Genomic DNA, 19,739 nt, shown 5'->3' with positions numbered 1-19,739 from the left:
AAAGGCAAGAAGACCATAGAATAGTTACAAAAACCCGTATAATCTATTTTACCTTTTCCTTTAAAGGTTGTTCTTGAAAAACCTTAGCTGAAATTATGTTGCTGAATTTATTTTCAATTTCCAGCATGTATTTAAGAAACCTTTTGATAATGCAGGTTGGAAAGTACTACATGTTTTTTTAAAAGAGAATTTTTTTCTTGTCATATTTCCGATTTCTAATGTAGTACAAATAATAATCACCTCCTTCTATGTAGGAGCAGAATAGTTTATTCATAAAAGGACAACATCAGTCTTTTGTGTCCTTTGGAATATAGAAATTGCCATTCTAGTTCTGGCAATTGTTTCTTCCAGTATGGTGTACTATGTCTGACAGCAGCTAAGTAATCAAAGGTTCAGAGTAAGATGCAAAAATCCCCAGAAAGGCAATAATGAAATACATGTCCTTAGGGGAAATTTCTTTTTAGCCCCTGTAAGCTACTGGTGCCCAGTAGAGAATTCCCAGTTTAACTGTACTCTGTTCAAATACATATGTAACTCTCTTATTCTTTAAGTTTCATCCTTTCAATTTGTTTCCTTTTGCTTTGGTATTATGAGAAAGGTTAAATACCATTACTCAACGTGTCTCCTCTGAGTCATTCATTATTTCAACTACATTCACTGTCTACTATAGAAACTGAGCTATCCTTGTGTGAAGTACTGGCCCCATTGGAGATACACTCTTTTCATTTTCTCTGCCTGTAGAATTTTCCCCAAGTCTTTGCTCATTTCCATCTCCCATCTCTGAATTCTTTTTCTGCAGTAGTCTCTAAGGAGACTGACTGACCAGAACAGAGAATTCCAGGGATGAAACAAGAGCTACATTGAAATCAATAGAAAAACTCTGTGACTTTCTAGGCGACAAAATTTAATCCTCATTGCTTTGACAACCATTGATTTATAGTGTGATTATAATAATTTTTTCAGAACTTCAGTTTTCATTTTCTGTCCCATTACTTACACATCCAAGCATTTTGTTTTGATTTGCCTTTACTAAAACTGTAAGCTTGTCCCTATTGTGTCATGTTAGTTTACGTTTTTTTTAAACCCTTCTACATTTGTATTTGAATGAGTTTGCATAGTATTGAGAGAAGACTCACTGGTTTGTAATTCCTATATTCCACCCTAATCTTATTTTATCTTACTATACCTCTAAAAAAGTTTTTCCAGTGGGACAACAGAGTGACATCACTCTGCATCCCGCAGCCCCTCCCCCCCAACCACACAGCCTCCTCCCTCTCTCCTCCAACACGGGCTCATTCACCTGCACATCTACTAATGTATTATATGCCATCATGTGCCAGCAATGCCCCTCTGCCATGTACCTTGGCCAAACTGAACAGTTCCTACGTAAAAGAATAAACTGACACAAATCAGATATCAGGAATGGTAACATACAAAAACCTGTAGGAGAACACTTCAATGTCTCAGGACAGCAGCAGATTTAAAAGTAGCCATCCTGCAACAAAAAAACTTCAAAACAGACTCCAAAGGGAAACTGCAGAGCTACAATTCATTTGTGAATTTGGCACTATCAATTTAGGGTTAAACAAAGCTAGCCAACTACAAAAGCAGTTTCTCCTCTGTTGGTGTTCACACCTCCACATCAGCTGCTAGAAGTGGGCCACATCCTCCTTGACTGAATTTACCCTGTTATCTCTGACCTTCCTCTTGATTGGTACTCCTTTCTTTTCATGTGCCTGTATATTTAGATCTGCCTCTGGAATTTCCACTACATGCATCTGACGAAGTGGGTCTTTGCCCACAAAAGCTTATGCTCCAATAAATCTGTTAGTCTATAAGGTGCCACAGGACTTCTCATTGTTTATGCAGATTCAGACTAACACGGCTACCCCTCTGACACTATGTATAAAAGGTTCCATAGAATGTAATGAGATATTTCTAAGGCTGTGTCTAGACTACACCTCTCTGTCGACTGAGAGATGTAGATTAGGCACGTTGAAATTCCTAATGAAGCAGGGGTTTAAATATCCTGCCCTTCATTAGCATAAACATGGCCACCACTTTTTTTTGAAACAGAGCTTTTTCGAAAAAAAAGGCAGTCTAGAGTTGGATCTGTCAAAAATAAACCCTGTTTCGAAAGATCCTGTATTCCTCAAAAAAGTGGTTTAAGGATCTGTTGAAAAAGGGTTTATTTTCGACAGATCTGCGTCTAGACTGACGTTTTTCAAAAAAGCTCAATTTCAAAAAAAGCACTAGCCATGTTTATGCTAATGAAGCGCAGGATATTTAAATCCCTGCTTCATTGGCAATTTCAACTTGCTTGATTTGCAACAGAGGGATGCAGTCTAGATGTAGCCTAAGTGGAAAATACAGTAGTATCTATGTGGATCTCATGTAGCAGGAATACAAGCAAAGGAGCAAGATAAAAACAGGGAGAAACCCTGACCCTTTGTTTCTGTTCAAAAAGATATTTCAGCAGAGAATTGCCAGGTATGATAATCATACTAGTTGGATATTACAGACAGCAAAGAAAGATGAGATGCCCAATACTAAAGGAGATGGAAGCATAAAAAAAGTCTAATCTGCTATCAGTAGTGGGTGATTTACAGTATTTTAACATCAGCGTGTCAAATATCATGTCAGGATATAGCATTTCTTGATACCTTAAATGCTGATTCTTGGATCAGCTAAGTCTTAAGCTCCAGACAGGAGATGTTGATTTTAACTTAGCTCTAGGTAGCAAAAGGAAGTTAACTCAAGAGGTAACCATAGCTGAACTACTAAGTAATGCTGACTATAATATACTCCCCTGCTGGCCCCGGGCTCCCTGCAGGGCTTCCCCGGGCTCCCTGCCAGGGCTCTTATACATTTCAAAGGCTCAGGCATGACAGGGAACATGGGACCAGTTCCTCACTGGTCCCGAGTTCCCTGCAGGGCTTCCACTTTTCAATTGTAGCAAGAGCCTGGCAGGACTCTTGCTACAGTTCAAAGGCAGAGGTGCCCTTATTGACTAATTGAATAGTCAATGGAAATCCCATTGACTATTTGATTAGTTAACATCCCTATAATGATAACATTAGTGTGTTCTCTAAACCTTAATATGAATAGATAAGGTCCAAGATGTCAGAGAGTATCACTCTGCACAATAAACTTTGTATATTTTCAACTGATTTTACTTAGTTCCACAAACAATTAATTAGGTGGGCTATAACCTTTACTGCCAAACTCCCCTGTGCTCATTCTGCCATAGCCATTCTTAGGGTATGTCTAGACTACATGGCTCCATCGATGGATCCATGTAGATGAGTTTACTAGACATAGCAAAATGAAGCGGCGATTTAAATAATCGCTGCTTCATTTACAACAAAATGGCCGCCGCACTGTGCCGACGATCAGCTGATCGGCACAGCGGGGCAGTCTAGACATGCCACGGTTGACAAGGGAAGCCTTTGTCCACTGCTCTGGTAAATCTCGTTTCAGCTGATTGTAGGCACACATATGTATTTGTCAGAAATGCTTATTGGTACTTTATTGTCACTCTTAGCAATGCCATTTTTCAGAGCTGATCCTACAGATCATGATTTTAAATGATGGTGATTAAGCACCAGATAAATCCACAACAATTAGTTGCCCTACTTCATATGTGTGCTTTATATCTGCCCATCTCTGTTGGAGAGATTATCTCTATCTGAGAAACAATGAGACTCTTAGGCAATTATGACAGCTTCTGATGGATGCTTATTGTAGCATGCTGTTAGATAATGGCTAAAGCATTACATTACATAAACAAAGAACAGAGAATTATTTTCTTTTGAGAATATATTCCTCACCCTGCTACTTACAAGTACTTCATGTTTTGGTTTTCAATGCTGCCATTGGAAAGAGCTGTAAAACATTTACTGCATTTAAAAAAATCTGAGACTGAAATGGTAATTTTCTCTTCTACCCCCTCTGCCATGTATCTTTACATCTAGACAGAGAGAGCCAGGTGGAATGTTTTTGTGGAGGAGAAAATGAGCAAAATGAGCTTGAGGTATTACTATGAACACTTTGATACATAAATTATTTATTTACTTACAGATTTACAGATTATTATGTGTAAAGATGCAGAGATGTCCAATTGATTGGAATATTTATTCCTGTACAACATTAGTTGAACATGTGATAGAAGTGCAAATGGAAGACCATTGTTTATACATTCCCATTTGGCTGTGATAAATTTAAAACAGATATACAGAAGCCCATGGTGTGAAAAAAGGCATAAAAAGTGGATGAAGATGAAACAAATAAGCAAAGCTAGGTTTCTGCTCAGTAATGATACATTCCTGAACACAGGAGTTATTGAATGGATAGTCACAGCATCATGTATTACTGTTTAAATACGCCATATAATAACCTTTCAGTACTCCTCAGGAGGAGTGACTTTTATCCTTGAATCCCCAAAAGCTCTTTTATATTTTATGTAAGGATAAGTTATACGTACCAACTCCAGACATTTCAGGAACACTGGCGATGTACATGTCCTTTGTAAATTTTGGTTCATTGTCATTGATATCATGGATTTTAATAATAAATTCAGATTCGGGCTCCACTTGTCTTCCAGTCTTTCTATCTATAGCCTTGGCACGTAGCACATACAGAGACTTTTCTTCTCGGTCCAATTTCTTTGCAGCATGAATATCTCCTGTATTTTCATCTATAATGAACAGACTGCCAGCCCCATCTCCTGTTAATATGTATTTTAAATTTCCATCTCCTTTATCTTGGTCAGTGTGTAGCTTCAGGGAGGTAGAAAAGAAGAATTCTATAAATATATGTATTGTTATTACAGACCAAATCATTCAGCATATATGAATAAGTCTGTACAAATCTTGACTGTAATTGGGGTCAGCAGTGGTTATCTTCTGTCTCACTGTTGGAAAAATTACAAATTTGAGACTCAATCACACACACAAAATATCTCTAAAAAAATTCATAAGGACACGAGGGGATATAGAAGATAATAGAGTAACATTTATAATAACCCAATGATAACAAAAATGATGTGTCTTTCAGCAGTCTGTCCAGAAACCCAGAAAAGTCTCTTTATTGAAGATAAGAGAAATCTAAAACTCTCAAGTTTCTTATTGTAAGATAAAACTAGTATTTGTGTGTAGAATAGAACCAGTTGCTTTATACAAGTGATAAACAGATTGGTTTTAAGGATTAGAGCTTTCTGAAAATCTTAACAGCACATGTAAAAGTTCAAACTGAAAAACCTTAGTGTTCTATTTCATTTTTTCTTGAGATTCATCTGAGTTAATGATTTCCTGCCCCACTTCCAGGTCCCCACTATATATAATACAATTTTTAAGAACAGTAGATAGTGATAAACTATTGTCTTCCTCTATGTTTTCAAAAAGCTCAACACATTGTTCACACTAAATCCATAAATCAAATAAATAGATTTGTTTGGGAATTTCCACTGGAGTGTTTTTCTTTTGGAAAAATGCCAATTTGCCAAACTGAAACTGATGAACACCTGCATGGATTCCAGTCCACTGGTCCTCTTATCTAGTGTATTGGCAGATCCTGTGGTGAGGAAGTTGGGAGCTATTGATTCTTGTGCTTCCAGGCTCCATATCTCCTCAATTACCTTCTTGAGAGGAGAAGTTGATAACCCTGGAAGTTCAAATTCCTAAGCTCCCGAGAAACCTGGAAGCCAGAGCGCATGTGTCGTTTTAGAAACATAAAAATGGTTCCACTGTGGGAAGACTTATTGTTCATAAAACAAAATATTATAGACTTACAGGTACACAAGAGATTGTATAGATTTGTACCACTTTGAAGAAAAAAATTCCAAAATTATGATTTTTTGTGGATTTGGGTGTCTTTTCCCCAGGCAGCTCTACAAATATAGTATTGCTCTGAGACTATAGGGAGATGTTTAAATAGAGATAATGCAATTACCCAATTGCAGCTTTTAATGATTTAATATTCCTCTTCTTGTAAAAAGAGTCTTAGAGCTTTTTAAATAGCCTGAAGTTATCTGAATCTCAGCCTTACACCTTGCCTAGAATACAGCAAACACAGTACTCTGCAACAGTTTTCATGGTCATTAGTTCAATACTGAGTCAGACAATCACTATCACTACATCCTGGAGCAACAAAGTGTTTTAGGTACCTTCCAGCCAACTCTTCTTAGTAGGTAAAATCTAAAGAAGGTCATAGCAGAAGGCAATATGCAGGCAAAACATTAGTTTCATGATCTTCAGGTACTTTGTAGTACTTTCAGATATATTATTGTGAAAATGCTTATAAAGAAGGAAGAGATTTAAATAGCTTGCATATACTATATATAAAAATTCATGGGCAATTGCATGATTACACTATACCTCTACTAAGAACCATTTTAAGGAATGCCCATCAATTCTTTAAACTTTTCTTATGAAGCATAGAATTTTCATGTAAAGATTCAGAAACGTATTAAAATACTTATAAGAAGCACTAAGACAGTTTTGTTTTCATTACAAAGCCCCAAAAGCAAAACAATTTTACCTGGTTGTACATTTTATTTTGTAAGATTCTTATAGCTATTATTATGAGTGGTTGTATTATTTTTATAGTTGTTCCATAATTTTCTAACAGGCTACTTTTCCATTGGAAAATGCCATTCTCTTAAAAGTTGTTTTTTTTAGAGAGGGGAGATGTGATAACTTCAATAATTTTGTCTAGAAATATCATTTGAATAAGATCAAAATGTTCACTTGGACTTTTTTGATTTTTCATTTCAAATGACATTTTTTGAAATGTTTATTGAAATGTTGCATTTCAATACAATGAAAATGTTACATTCTAATTTTTAATATTTTAAACTTTTATTAAGTGATAGCATAATATAAAATAAAAAGTATCTGAAGTTTGAATGAAACATTTTGATTTTACTAAAATAAAATGTTTTGACTTGAAACACAAAATGGAAAAATACATTTTACAGGACCTTTTTTTGATTTGTTTTTTATTCTAAATCCAAAGGAAAACAAATTTTGAATTGTCATAATTTCCCCAGAATAGAAATTTCATATTTTAACCCATTCTATTTTATGACTCAGGTATTGTAAGCATCACATGAAGCATTTACACCAAACTAAAATTTTCAATAGTCAAATATATATAATATAAGTAAAGATAAAATTACATTAACTAGTCCTTTGCATGAAACCTATGTTAAAACAACAACTGAAGCAAGCTACTTTCTCCCTTCTTAAAGTTAACTCTAAGTTTATAAAATGTGTGCCCAACCATAAGGATAAAGTCCTATATCCATTTTTTTTAAAATCGGGTACAGCATTGACAGAAACTTTTTACATTCACTCGTACTGCCTTCTCGGTGTCCTTTGACCCCCACAATAACAGAACAGTTTCCTTGCCCTTTTTCTCTGAAACCACACATATAGCTGTTAATCCGTTTCAATAGTGATTTTGGTTTTAGAACCTACCTGCACACTAAGAATTGTAAGGTGAGAAATTGCTCATTTCATGTAGACTACGAGGCAGTATTTGATGCCCAGACATTACTGATTTGGGGCTATGTTTGAACTTGCAGACTGTGATAAAAGGTTCCATATTGTATTGGCATTGGCCTGACAGTAAACCTACTAGGAAAGAAATCTGCATCACCATCACCATGTGCATCTTTGTTTTTTCACAAATATTAAACATCTTTCTACTTTCTAAATGCTGGAAAATTAATCTGCTTGTGATATAATACACAGGAAACTTGAAGTACAATACTTTTAGATATTGCCATTGTGTTGTTTTTATTGAACAGTTTTCTGGTTTCCTTACTGAGATAAAATACATATTTTGTAAAATGGAGCAGTGGAACCATTATCATCTAAATGCAAAATTTACTGCAATACTTTTTGTTATAGTGGTTGCAGTGGTGGTAGTATTGTACATCTTCATAGCCAAATGAACCTAGTTATAAATTAAATTATACCAATGTACTCTAATTTAATTTTCACTAATACACATGATTTTTGCATGAATATCAGATTATGGTGTATTTTCCACAAAAATATTTAGCTGTTTGAAAATCGAAATTGAAAATACTTCACCAACATATAAGATTCAGTTGTGCCAAAGGAAATACACACTGGGTCACATACAAATAGGGTTTGAAATATGTATCAGTTACAAACACAAGGAATTGTCAAGCTACTATTCAGACATACTTTTTTACTAAAACCAAGTAATAATAACAAGAAAATAATTAGCCAAATCCTGTTCCCTTTGATGTCAACAGGAATAGTGTTAAGCCCAATGTAAATGTCATCCCTGATATATAAGTGTATAATGCAGAAATTTTTGCAGATTTGGTGTGCTCTGTTTGTGTATGTTCACCTGTGTACATGGTTTGTGTGTGTCCATAAAAACAAACACAAAAGATTCCCAATGCATTAAAATTGGTATAATTTAGCTGAAGTAACTAAAGTTTGATTAAAATATTCAGCTCTGACATTTATCAGTAGAACAAATTCATCCCTGTAAGAATATACAGCTTTATTTTCTTCTACATTATTCTTTTTCACTAGTCAATGTTTTCAGTCATTGAAAACACCATAGGGACTAAAAGATTAATTTCCAGGTGTCTAACTTTTAATGTCATAAATTGTAGGTTTTAAAATCTCTGTGACTAACTTTAGTTCTGCAAGGCGCTTCAACATCTTCAAAAAAGAAAACAGGTAAGTAGAACTGAAGGGGAGATAGCATTCACTCCTGATACCAAATGATTTTACCAATTCATTTAACATGCAATGCACTCTCATTTGAAATATGTCTGAATATAAGACATAGCCAAGACACTACACTTTAAGGACTCTATTCTGTTTTTATTAATATTATTCTGATTATTATGCACATTTTTTCTAAAGGTCTCCTAAGTGGCTACTTAGATGCATACTCAGTGTGACTTTCTCTTAATGATTGTTAGTCAGAAAGTCATTTATGGTAGGGGGAATTAGCTGATAGTATAATTGAGCATGCTTTGAAAATATGGAAATTCCTCCTGAAACTATACCCCATCCACATTTAAATGGGAGAAGCACACATTTCAAATTATATTTTGTAGTTTGTCTCTTTCTGCAATATGGGAAATTCATATGCCACGATAATATAAAAAAGTTGCTGCTTTCGGAAAAAAATCTGTCTGTAGTTGACCCCAGTCACTATTATCTTACTAGGAATATTACTATTTCCAATATAAATGAGAGCAAAAAGTTCTCAGCAGTTGGCCTCATATTAATGTCATATTCTTTCTACATCAGCTACTGTTGCTTTAGCTATAGCTTTACCATTATCTCCATACTGATAAGCCAATAGTAGTCACATAGTTGTAAGAATCTGGACAACAGCAATATAAGTTATTTTCTCCCTATGTATTGTTACTGTGCAAGAATTTTTTAAAAGTACTTTGCTTACAATGGGTGAAGGGAAAAAAAGGTGTTGATATTGCTGAAGGAGGAAAAGTAAGTCTAGCACACTGAAGGAGAAATCAGGGTATAGAAAGAAAAAGACAGCAATATGACCACAGAAGGTTGGTGTTGAAGAAGGAGACAGACCAAATACAGAGGGGCAAGGAAGTATTCACCTGTTTTTCTTTCCTTACTCAAACTGTAAGGACCTGATTATCAGCTGATTTATGCCTGTTTACCTGAGGAGTAACTCATAGGGCTCGTCTACATTGGCCCCTTTTCCGGAAGGGGCATGTTAATTTCAGAGGTCGTAATAGGGAAATCCACGGGGGATTTAAATATCCCCCGCGGCATTTAAATAAAAATGTCCGCCGCTTTTTTCCGGCTTTTAGAAAAGCCGGAAAAGAGCGTCTACACTGGCCCCGATCCTCCAGAAAAAAAGCCCTTTTCCGGAGGATCTTATTCCTACTTTAAAGGGCCAATGTAGACGTAGCCATAGAGTTATGCTGGCATCATGCAAATGACAGGAGAACCAGTACCTAGACTTCCAGTAGACACAAATTATCTAACTAAATTTACAGATATTTACCCAAATCCAAAATGCCAAGCTTCACCTGAATCTGAACATGTCATCTGCAATTCACTTCTGTTCCACTCCTATCACAGCTGAAAAGGGAAAGAAGAACCTAACTCTTCTAGAGAAGCCACTTGTAGATAAAAAGTTGTCATGGACAAATAGAGAATCTTGATTTAGTCATGGAAGTTTAGAAGGTAGACCTGCTCTTTTGCGAAATGGGATGAAAAGCAGATATCTTGATGCTGCTGAAGGAAAGAGAAAAGGGTGCGGGGGCATTAGAGAGAATGCAAAGGGAGCATTAAACATATCCTGCATGGTGGCAGATACAACTTGGTTCTAAAAGCTTTTTACTTTGCCTGTATATACTTCAATTTCACTGTCTTCATCCCAGATCCTAATTTTGGATCCGCCAGGTCTGACTTCCTCTGACCCCACCCCATACAGCTTTCCTTCCCGCCCCTTAGACTGTCCCACTCCATTTGCCCACTGCCTCTATTCACTATTAGATGCTTTTTGAAAAGTTTTATGGTTGTCTTCACTCTCCATGTTCCTAGGCTCTGTGGGATTTCCTGAGACCATACAGTTTCATCAGAAAACAGTTGAGAGAAGACTCTGTTATGTTCGGGAGAAAAAAGAAGCCTCTTGTCAGCTATGGTTGGGGAGGAAGATGATCCCTTTTCTTTCTCTGACAGACCACAGGGAGAAGCTGCAAAAGACCTGGGAGAGGGGAAGAGAGACTGAAAATTGCCCTGATTCCTTTTCCAAAGATGCTGAATAGCGAGTGGGTTAGGGGATTTTTGCTGGCAGGAAGGGAAGAGGGCTGGCTTGCTGCATATAGGTGCTGAAACTAGGGGTTCAAGGGGTGCTGCAATACCCCCTGATCTGAAGTGGAATCCACATTATACACAGAATTTATAGTCTGGTTCAATGGCTCACAGCAGCCTCACTAAAAATTTTTCCAGCACCCCTGTTGCTGCTGCTCTTTTTCTGACAGTTCTGGGTGTGTTTCATTGTGTGCTCTCATAAAATCATTTGTGAGAAGGAGCTTGGGACTTGCAATCAGTTTATTTTATTCTCTCCCTGGTCATGGAAGCAAAGCAATAAATAATTAAAGCGTAAAAGCAGATTATTATTTTGGGTGGAAGCTATCACACATCAGTAAGGGAATAATGGATACTGAAAAAAATATTCTATGGAAAATGAAGCTAACGCCCAAACCAAGGATGGATATGGTTTTGTCTTTACATACCAAGAATACTAGTAATTAAGGTATTGCTGAACCCTCAGCTCAGTCATCTCAGCACCTCTCTGCTCATTTATACTTCATGCACAATTTATATATTTGAACAAGGTCAGTCTATTCAGATGGATTTTTTTTCCCCCAAGCACATTACATTCAGTCTCCTGGTTCACAGTACATTTAAGGTCAAGTGCTAATCCACCTTTTAGCATATACACATTTCTGCAGTGCGGTTGAGGGAGTTTTAGACTTGGCCTACTCTGAACAATTATATTGGTTTAGCCATGTCAGTAAAAACAAATGTGAAAAACAGCCTCACCACTGGTGAGTCACCAGTATAATGTCATGATTGTGACTGGCTCCCAGCAGGACTCATGAGAAACTTTGCTGGCCTGGTGGGGAGCTGGCTCTGGTGGGTCCTCAGGCAGAGGGGATAGGTGGGGGGGGGGGGACCTAGCCTTCTCCAAGTAGCCCTTCAAGTAGCCTTCTCCAAGGTATGCACCACTGAAAGCTCTGGGGATGACTTAAAGGGCCTGGGAGTCTAGCTGCTGCCAAGGTCAAGGTAGCACCAGCAGTGGCCTAGAGTCCTGGGACCTTTCAGATCACTGAACAGAGGGGTAGCTACCTCACTGATTGTCCCACGTCCTCTTCTAATCACATATTTCCTGCCTCTCTCTGTGTTACATGTAACTAATATCAACATAAGTCACAGTGTAGATGCAGCTATGTCAACTGAAGAGAGTTTCCTTTGTCATAGCTAATTTCATATTGGGAGGTGGTGATCCTGTAAACGTGGGTGGGTGGTGGGGCGGAATCATCTACAGTGGCTATGATGATATAGCAGTACAAATAGAGCTATATCAATATAGTCTCCATGGAGTAGACATACTCTTCATTTACCTTTATAATGCTGGTTTTCTCATGATTTAGGACAAAAGAGTTGTGATAGGTATACACTTCCACATTTAACACTTTAGTTAATACAGTGAAGATATAGAAATTCACTTTACATGGAATTATATTAGATCATCAGAAAGCCAAGAAATTTAGTGAAATGGATGTTGGCCAAAAATGCAGCTAAGTAGAGTGTCTTTGGTGTTCACCCATCCATGGTATCCTTAAAGCCACAGACTCCATAGAGAATTCATATTCAAACCACAAAGGGGTTATTTAGAGTTTAGTGTGGATGCTCCGTAGCATAGATTTTTCAAACAAGTTTGTATACTTTTTCACTGATAGAGAGACTAGGTGGTTACTAATCTCAGTCCTGTGACATAACCACTACCCAATACTCCCTTCTGGTTGTTCACATTCTTCTTTTCAGGGTAAATCTGCCCAGGAAAATCATAGAGGACAGAGACATGGTCTACAAATGATGAGAAATTAATTAAAATCCCAACACAAATAAAGATAACAAACAATTTAAATAACAGTTTATGATACAATAGCTAATCCAGAAGCCTCACAGAAAATATCTTGACATCTAGTGACAGGTAGGAAATAAGCAAATATTCCTACTGTAAGATTTTATATCTGTCCTTGAAATTTAAAGCAGGCAATGATACTGTAACAGCAGCCAATATTCCACTGCATTAACATTTTAACTAATTTAAAAGTCTAAAGACAGCTTAATAAGTGCAGTATGTCTTCAGTCTGGATAGCAGTGGCAGTATCTGGTTTGCTTTAATTTCCTATTCCTATGTATTTAAGCCAAAGTTTTATGTATGCAGTAAATAGTAATATATTTACTTGACCTGATTTGTGACATCAGTACTAACTTTTTAATTAAATACCTCCAATCCATGTGTGATGGTAACCTAAGTGACTGTATATTAAAGAAAGGAAATGACATTTACTTTTCTTATCTTCTGTTTTCCAGCATATGGTTCTTGTGTACAGCATACCAATGTTATAAATTCTCTAGAGTACTGTTTTGTGAAATATGCTGGTAATTCCTGCTTCAAGGTGCCTGTGGTAGTTGTGCTGCTAGGCGAGAGATAAATTTCCATTCTATTAGGAGTAGCTGAAGGGCTTCCTCAGGAATTTCTGAATTCTTCTGATGACCATAACATTTAGTGAATTCACTTGCTTATGCTACTTTCTCCTTTCTACATTCTAAGGATGGGACTCTAGAGATCAGTTTTCTCCTTGGCTTCCAGCTTCCTCATTCAGCTGGCTCTCTTTTTCACCTGCACTCAAAATTGTAGGATCTCTAGGACAAGCCTGGTGATGTGGCTGGTTCATTTCTTTTCCCTACTCTCTGGCTGTGTCTACACTGGCATGAATTTCCAGAACTGCTTAAAACGGAATACTATTCCGTTTTCAGTTTTTCTGGAAAAGGAGCATCTACATTGGCAGGCTGCTTTTCCGGAAAAGCCCTTTTTCCAGAAAAGCGTCTGTGGCCAATGTAGACGCGCTTTTCCAGAAAAGAGCCCCGATCGCGAAAATGGCGATCGGGGCTTTTTTCCGGAAAAGACTACTGGGCTGTCTACACTGGCCCTTTTCCGGAACAGTGTTCCGGAATAAGGACTTATGCCCGAGCGGGAGCAGAATAGTTTTTCCGGAATAGCAGCTGATTTTGTACAGTAGAGCATCGTTGCTATTCCGGAAATTCAAGGGCCAGTGTAGACAGCTCGCAGCTTATTCCGGAAAAGCGGCTGATTTTCCAGAATAAGTGGCCCAGTGTAGACACAGCCTCTGAGAATTGCATCCTAGAGCACTGGGTTTTCTCTTCTTTAACAGGTTCTATGAATATGTCCCTGAACCTACTGTACTAACACATCAGTGTTTCATAAAATGGTCTAAATTTTGATTTGACTGTCCCAAGTCTTAGAATCCAGGCTTACTAGACATTAGAACAATCCCTGCATTTCTTCACCATTTTGAAATGATCAAATCATGTCACAGTATCAAACAGTTACTTTAATCAGCGACAGGAATAAGGCACTATGGGAAGTGGTAAATTCATCATCACATAGAAATTGTAAATTTAAAGTGTCTCTCTAAAAGATTCCTTTAGTGCAGAAATTTAGTGAGTGAAATTCTACAGACTGTTATACAGGAGGCCAGACTAACAGTGCATCTATACAGCACGCTTATTCTGGAATAACGACTGTTATTCCAGAAAAGTAATACTAGCGTCCACACAGCAATTGTGTTATTTCAAAAGAAAATCAAAATAATGGAGGGCTTTTTCTCATGTTGGTAAACCTTATTCCATGAGGAATAATGCCTCTTCCAAAAAAGCTATTTCAGAAGAGGGTGTGTGTGGATGCTCTGCTGCTGCTATATTTAATAGCCCCTCTCCAGGGCCATTCCAAGTTATTTCTTCCCAGAGCCTCCTGTGGCTCTAAATTGAGATATCCTTAATGTGGATGCTCTATATCTCCACTAAAGAGTTTTTTCAGAAAAAAAGACAGTTTTTCTAAACATAGTTCAATTACGTCCACACTACAATTGTGTACTTTCAAAAGAAAATTGAAAGAACAGAGGGGTTTTTCCGGCATTGGTAATCCTCTTTCTATAAGGAAGAAGCCTTTTTCCCAAAGAGCTCTTTTGGAAAAAGGTGTGTGTGGATGGGAAAGAGGGAGTTCTTTCAGAAGAAGAGGAAAGAGGAAAAAGCACAGATGCTCTGGTGCCCATTCCATCCATAATAATCACAGCTTAAATGCGAGATAGCATCCATTCAGTGTGGGTGCTATCTTTTGAAAAAGCAGATAGGTTTTTTGATGTGCTTTGGCAGTGTGGACACGCTCTTTTGGAAGAAGTTTTTTTGGAAGATCTCTTCTGGAAAAGCTTCTTCTGAAAGAAGCCTACAGTCTAGATGTAGCCTAAGGGAGCCTGCCTCAGACTAATTTTGAGGCTTCCCTATAGTGTGGATGCTCTACTTTGAAATAAGCTATTCTGGAAAATAACTTTTGGAATAGTTTTTTTCCAAAATAAGCTTGCAGTGTAGACGTACCCTAAATGTTCATAGGTGCCCTTAGTGGCATTCTAATACATGAATCATAAGGGTTCTATGACGGACTTCCTTCCTGAGGGCAAACTGTGAATGTGAGTATGAGGGGGTAACTTTAAGTCTACAAAGCAACAGTAGATATCTTTCTGGAAGACTGGGTTAGTCTGGAGAGGGTCAGGGTTGGCGCTTACTTTGGGAGGCTCCCAAAAGTAATTGGCAGCAGCTCTTAGGTAGGGGGCCTGGAGAACTCTGAGAGCCACTGCTCACAGGCACTGCCCCTGCAGCTCCCATTGGATGAAATTCCTGGACAATGGGATCTGTAGAATCAGTACGTGGGCCTGGAACAGCATGTGGAGCCCCTTCTCCCATCCTGTGGGGCACAAGGGCATGCCTGACACTTCCGGACGTGGCACAGAGTGAAGGCGGCAGGAAGCCTGTCTTAGTTGCACTGTGCTGCTCTGTTGTGGTGGCCAGGTACTGCCAGGCCCTTTTACTCTACTTGGGCCCATGGGAAATATCCCTCTTTGCTCTTCACAGTCCCTATGGGTTTGTCTAGACTACATGTCTCTGTCGCCAGAGCCATGTAGATTAGTTTACCAGACATGCCCAAATGAAGAGGCGATTTAAATAATCGCTGCTTCATTTAAATTAAAATGGCTGCCGCGCTGAGCCGATCAGCTGTTTGTCGGCTCAGCGTGCTAGTCTGGACTCTCCACAGTCGACATCAAAGACATTTGTCGACCACCCCGTTATGCCTCGTGGGATGAGGTTTACCAGGGCGGTTGACAAATGCCTTTGATGTCGACCGTGGAGCGTCCAGACTAGCGCGCTGAGCCGACAAACAGCTATTCAGCTCAGCGCAGCAGCCATTTTAATTTAAATTAAGCGGCGATTATTTAAATCGCCGCTTCATTTGGATATGTCCAGTAAACTAATCTACATGGCTCTGGTGACAGAGCCATGTAGTCTAGACATACCCTATCAGTGGGTCTGATTCTCAATGATTTCCATATCAAACATGCTCAATTGACAAATAAGTTCTTTTTCCTGATGAACTGTTCTCTCTGATCTGAAAATAAGTTTTTAATGTAATTTAATGCTGTTAGCCCTGCAGAGCCAAAATACCTAAGAGAATGAAATGAATTCTGTTCTTTCTTGTGCATCACCAGCATGTCTGTTTACTATATCTCAATCAGTTATACTTGTCAAACTGATTACTGACACTAAAGGCCTAACCAAAGTCAGTTATTTTCTTCCTGTACTTCATAACAAGTACAAAAGCAGGGCTGGGTAATAATTTTTGATGGAAGGCCACTCCAAGAATTTGTAAATTGTCAAGGTCTGCATTCTTCCATAATAATAATGGAGGAGGTGTGGGGTTTGGGATGGAAGTTGGCTGCAGAAGGGAGCTTAGGAGATTGTCATGCAGGACCAGGGTGTGGGGTTTGGGGTGTGACTTTGGGCAAGAGGATGTTGTGACCTGGGGCAAGGGATTGGGGTGTAGGGTATGGGAGAGGGTATAGGTACAGGAGGGGACAGGGGTTTTGCATTATGTGGGGTATAGTGGGAGGAATGAGAGGAACAGAGGGTTGGGGGAAGGAAGGGGATAGGGTACAGGGAAGGCTTTGGCTGGGAGATGCTTACTAGGGTGACTCTCATCCAGCATCCCAGCAAGTTCCCCTGTCTTCCATGCCTTGGAAGACCTTTCAGAGCAGCCAGCCATGGGGTCATGTGTGTCTGAATAGCTGCAAACCCGAGGGCTAGGGAAGAGGTATACTTTGCATACTGCCTGTTATTCCAACAAGCAGCTGGAAACTGGCCAGGGTAACTGCAAAATGGTGCTGGGGGAAGGGGCAGCATGCAAAGCTTCTCCCCCCACTCTCTCCGGGCTTGCAGGTGTTCACAGACAAACAGGGCCCCACAGCTGGCTTTTCTGAGCAGCATGAAGGGGTTGGGTAGGCATGGACCCTCACTGAGGCTCCCAATGTGCCTGCAGGCCAGATCCAGTGGCTTGGCAAACTGTATCTGACCCATGGGCCATATTTTTCTGGCCCTGTACTAAAGGTTCTGATGATCATATCTGGTCTTCAGTGACACTCATGTAAGCTGATTGCCAATAGTAGGTTTGCATCAATGTTACTGACTGGAATTTAGTAAGCAGTTCTGTCAAAGACACCCAAGCAGGAGTAGAATCTAGACTAAACTGCATTAAAATGTATTCCAATAGCAGCAGACCAGCTGGTTAAGAATGTGCCATTTTTTATGTAGTCCCAGTTAACAGAACAACATATATTGTAGAAAAGTGTCTGAATGACAAAACATCATTCCATTATAAAGTCTGAGACAGCTTAACAGTGCTCATGGAGGGGAAGAGAGAGTACTTGTTGTGTGTTTTGGATTTTTTTATTGAACCCTCTACTAATTGACTATAACGATATAATAAATAACCAATGGAAAGTAATCATTGTCCAAAAGAGACGCACGCATCAGTGAACAGGCTGTCAACTAAATGAACAAAACAGAGAAAGCATTAGTAAAAACAGTTTCCCTGTTACTCTCCATTGAGCCCAGAATAAGGGTGTCATTTTTTGCTGTTGATAAAACCTCCAAACATTTTGAAGTGTTGTTTATGAAAGATTTTTAAAATAGTGCTTTAAAAAAACCCAACATACAAGGAACAGATTTGCTCTTATGACTGCCTACTTTTTTCTCAGTGCTCTTTGCACACCAGTGAGGTAATCAGAAACTGCAGTCACACCATCTCAGATTTGGATGCTGACTTGCCCTATTCTCCTCCTAGAACTCCTCCCTGTCTGTACTATCCTTAGTAGCTTGGAAAAGACAGACCACTAAATTGAAAGCCATGAACATATCATGGAGACTGGTGTGTTGAATTTGAAGGCTTTCAAACATTTACTGTGTTCTCAGGGATTTTCCAGCTGAAGCGAGTCTCAGACTCTTTCAGTCATAACTGTGTGCTAATTATAACTTTTGCCTGGGATTCAGTTTCTTTAACATTTTATGTTAGTTGACTTTGCCTTTTGCATAGCAGTGTTAATGAATGGAACAACTGAAGAATTCTTTGACAGCCTGATATTTAGGGGTATATGGTCTCAGAGTATTTCAGAAAGATATGCTACCCAGGAGAAAATTAATGCTTTATAGGCATATCTTGCTGCCTATATTAGCAGAAATACAATATGGGCAAACTGGGGGGCCCAAATCCCCACTTGGACCCTGAGTGGAGCTAGAAATTTGGCCTAGCCAAAATGCCATCATGGACATTATGAGCCCATGTGTTTGTTTCCTCCCCATACTTTCTACACCTCTGCTGTCCTTCTGATGACCCTGGATACAGAACATCCCCAGCCTCTAGGGAGAAGCAGAGCAGGAGGGCAATGGAAAACCCCAGTCCCATGAAAATTTGGCATCAACCTTTTGATGCTTTCAATGGAAGTGGGCATGCATGAGGAAGATGGGGTTTGGGACTCCAAAAACTGCTGGACCCATGGTGGAGATGCTGCAGTTCTGCTTGGCCACCTCTCTGGATCAGAGCTTGGTGTGTGTGTGTGTGTGTGTGTGTGTGTGTGTGTGTAAAAATTATGGCAGGAATATGGAGAAAAGAGTACATCATCTTGAGACACCTAAAGCCTAATTTTTAGGGTACTTGCATTTTGTAGGTACACACATCATTACTACTCCAATGAGTTGGATAAATAAGTAGTAGTATCCTCAGTTCACTGGTAGGAAACTGAGATAGAGAGAGCATGACTTGTCTCGTGCCAGACAGAGAATCAGGAGTAGAGCTAGAACTAGAACACTGGACGTCTTGGCTCCCAAGACAGAGCACATTTATCATTGACTTACTGAGGGAATTGCTGAGCATCCATTGCTGTCATTCGCTTCAACTGCTGTTACATGTGTGCATGGCTTCTAAAACTGAAGACCCACTTGGGAATCCTGAAAATGAGTTGCACCCAATTTATGGTGAAAACGTTGGAAGCTTGTCAAGCATCCACAGGAATAGTGTGACAGAGTTAGGAATAGAGTTATCTTTGGTGGCATTCACATATCTTTTACCACCAAGACCATCCCTACTGTTGCTGCAATCTCTTGCTTTACAGAGACCTCAATTTCTAGTGTGAATAAGGAATTGATCCTCCAGATAACAGCTTCATTCACTGCACAAACTTCATTCATTTCCTGAGGATGTTATAGAAAGAGTTGTTTGTGGTCATGCATCATAAAGCATATGCACAAAGAGACGAATGTAAGGTTCACAGACACCCTTAAACACTTCATTTCCCAACTTTTGAGTGCTTAGTTTTGCAACTTGCATAATTTTTTAATACAGTTTTTGTATGTAATTTCTTAGGGTTCTTCTTTTAGAAAAAATCAAAACCAATTTGGTTAATTGGAACAATAGCACACCACTCCTTTCCAATCAATATGGGTCAAGAACAGGGTCTGAATTTTAAACCTGAAGCTACAGCATAAGTCCTTGCTTGA

General features: G+C 38.8%; 1 protein-coding gene across 1 annotated transcript in view; it reads right to left on the bottom strand.

Moving 5' to 3' along the window:
• CDH9 (cadherin 9) overlaps positions 1-19,739 on the bottom strand; it is a 129,301-nt gene that overhangs the window by 45,512 nt on the left and 64,050 nt on the right. Inside the window, exon 3 of the mRNA XM_006115915.5 lies at positions 4,484-4,778. Coding sequence (XP_006115977.2) covers positions 4,484-4,778 — 295 coding nt within the window. The remainder of the gene's footprint in view (positions 1-4,483; positions 4,779-19,739) is intronic.

The sequence above is a fragment of the Pelodiscus sinensis genome, chromosome 2 (assembly GCF_052426305.1).
Source record: "Pelodiscus sinensis isolate ZL-2025 chromosome 2, ASM5242630v1, whole genome shotgun sequence".
NCBI classification, from domain to species: Eukaryota; Metazoa; Chordata; order Testudines; family Trionychidae; genus Pelodiscus; species Pelodiscus sinensis.
The sequence above is the reverse complement of the archived record's forward strand: the minus strand, read 5'-3'. Positions and strand labels throughout refer to the sequence as shown.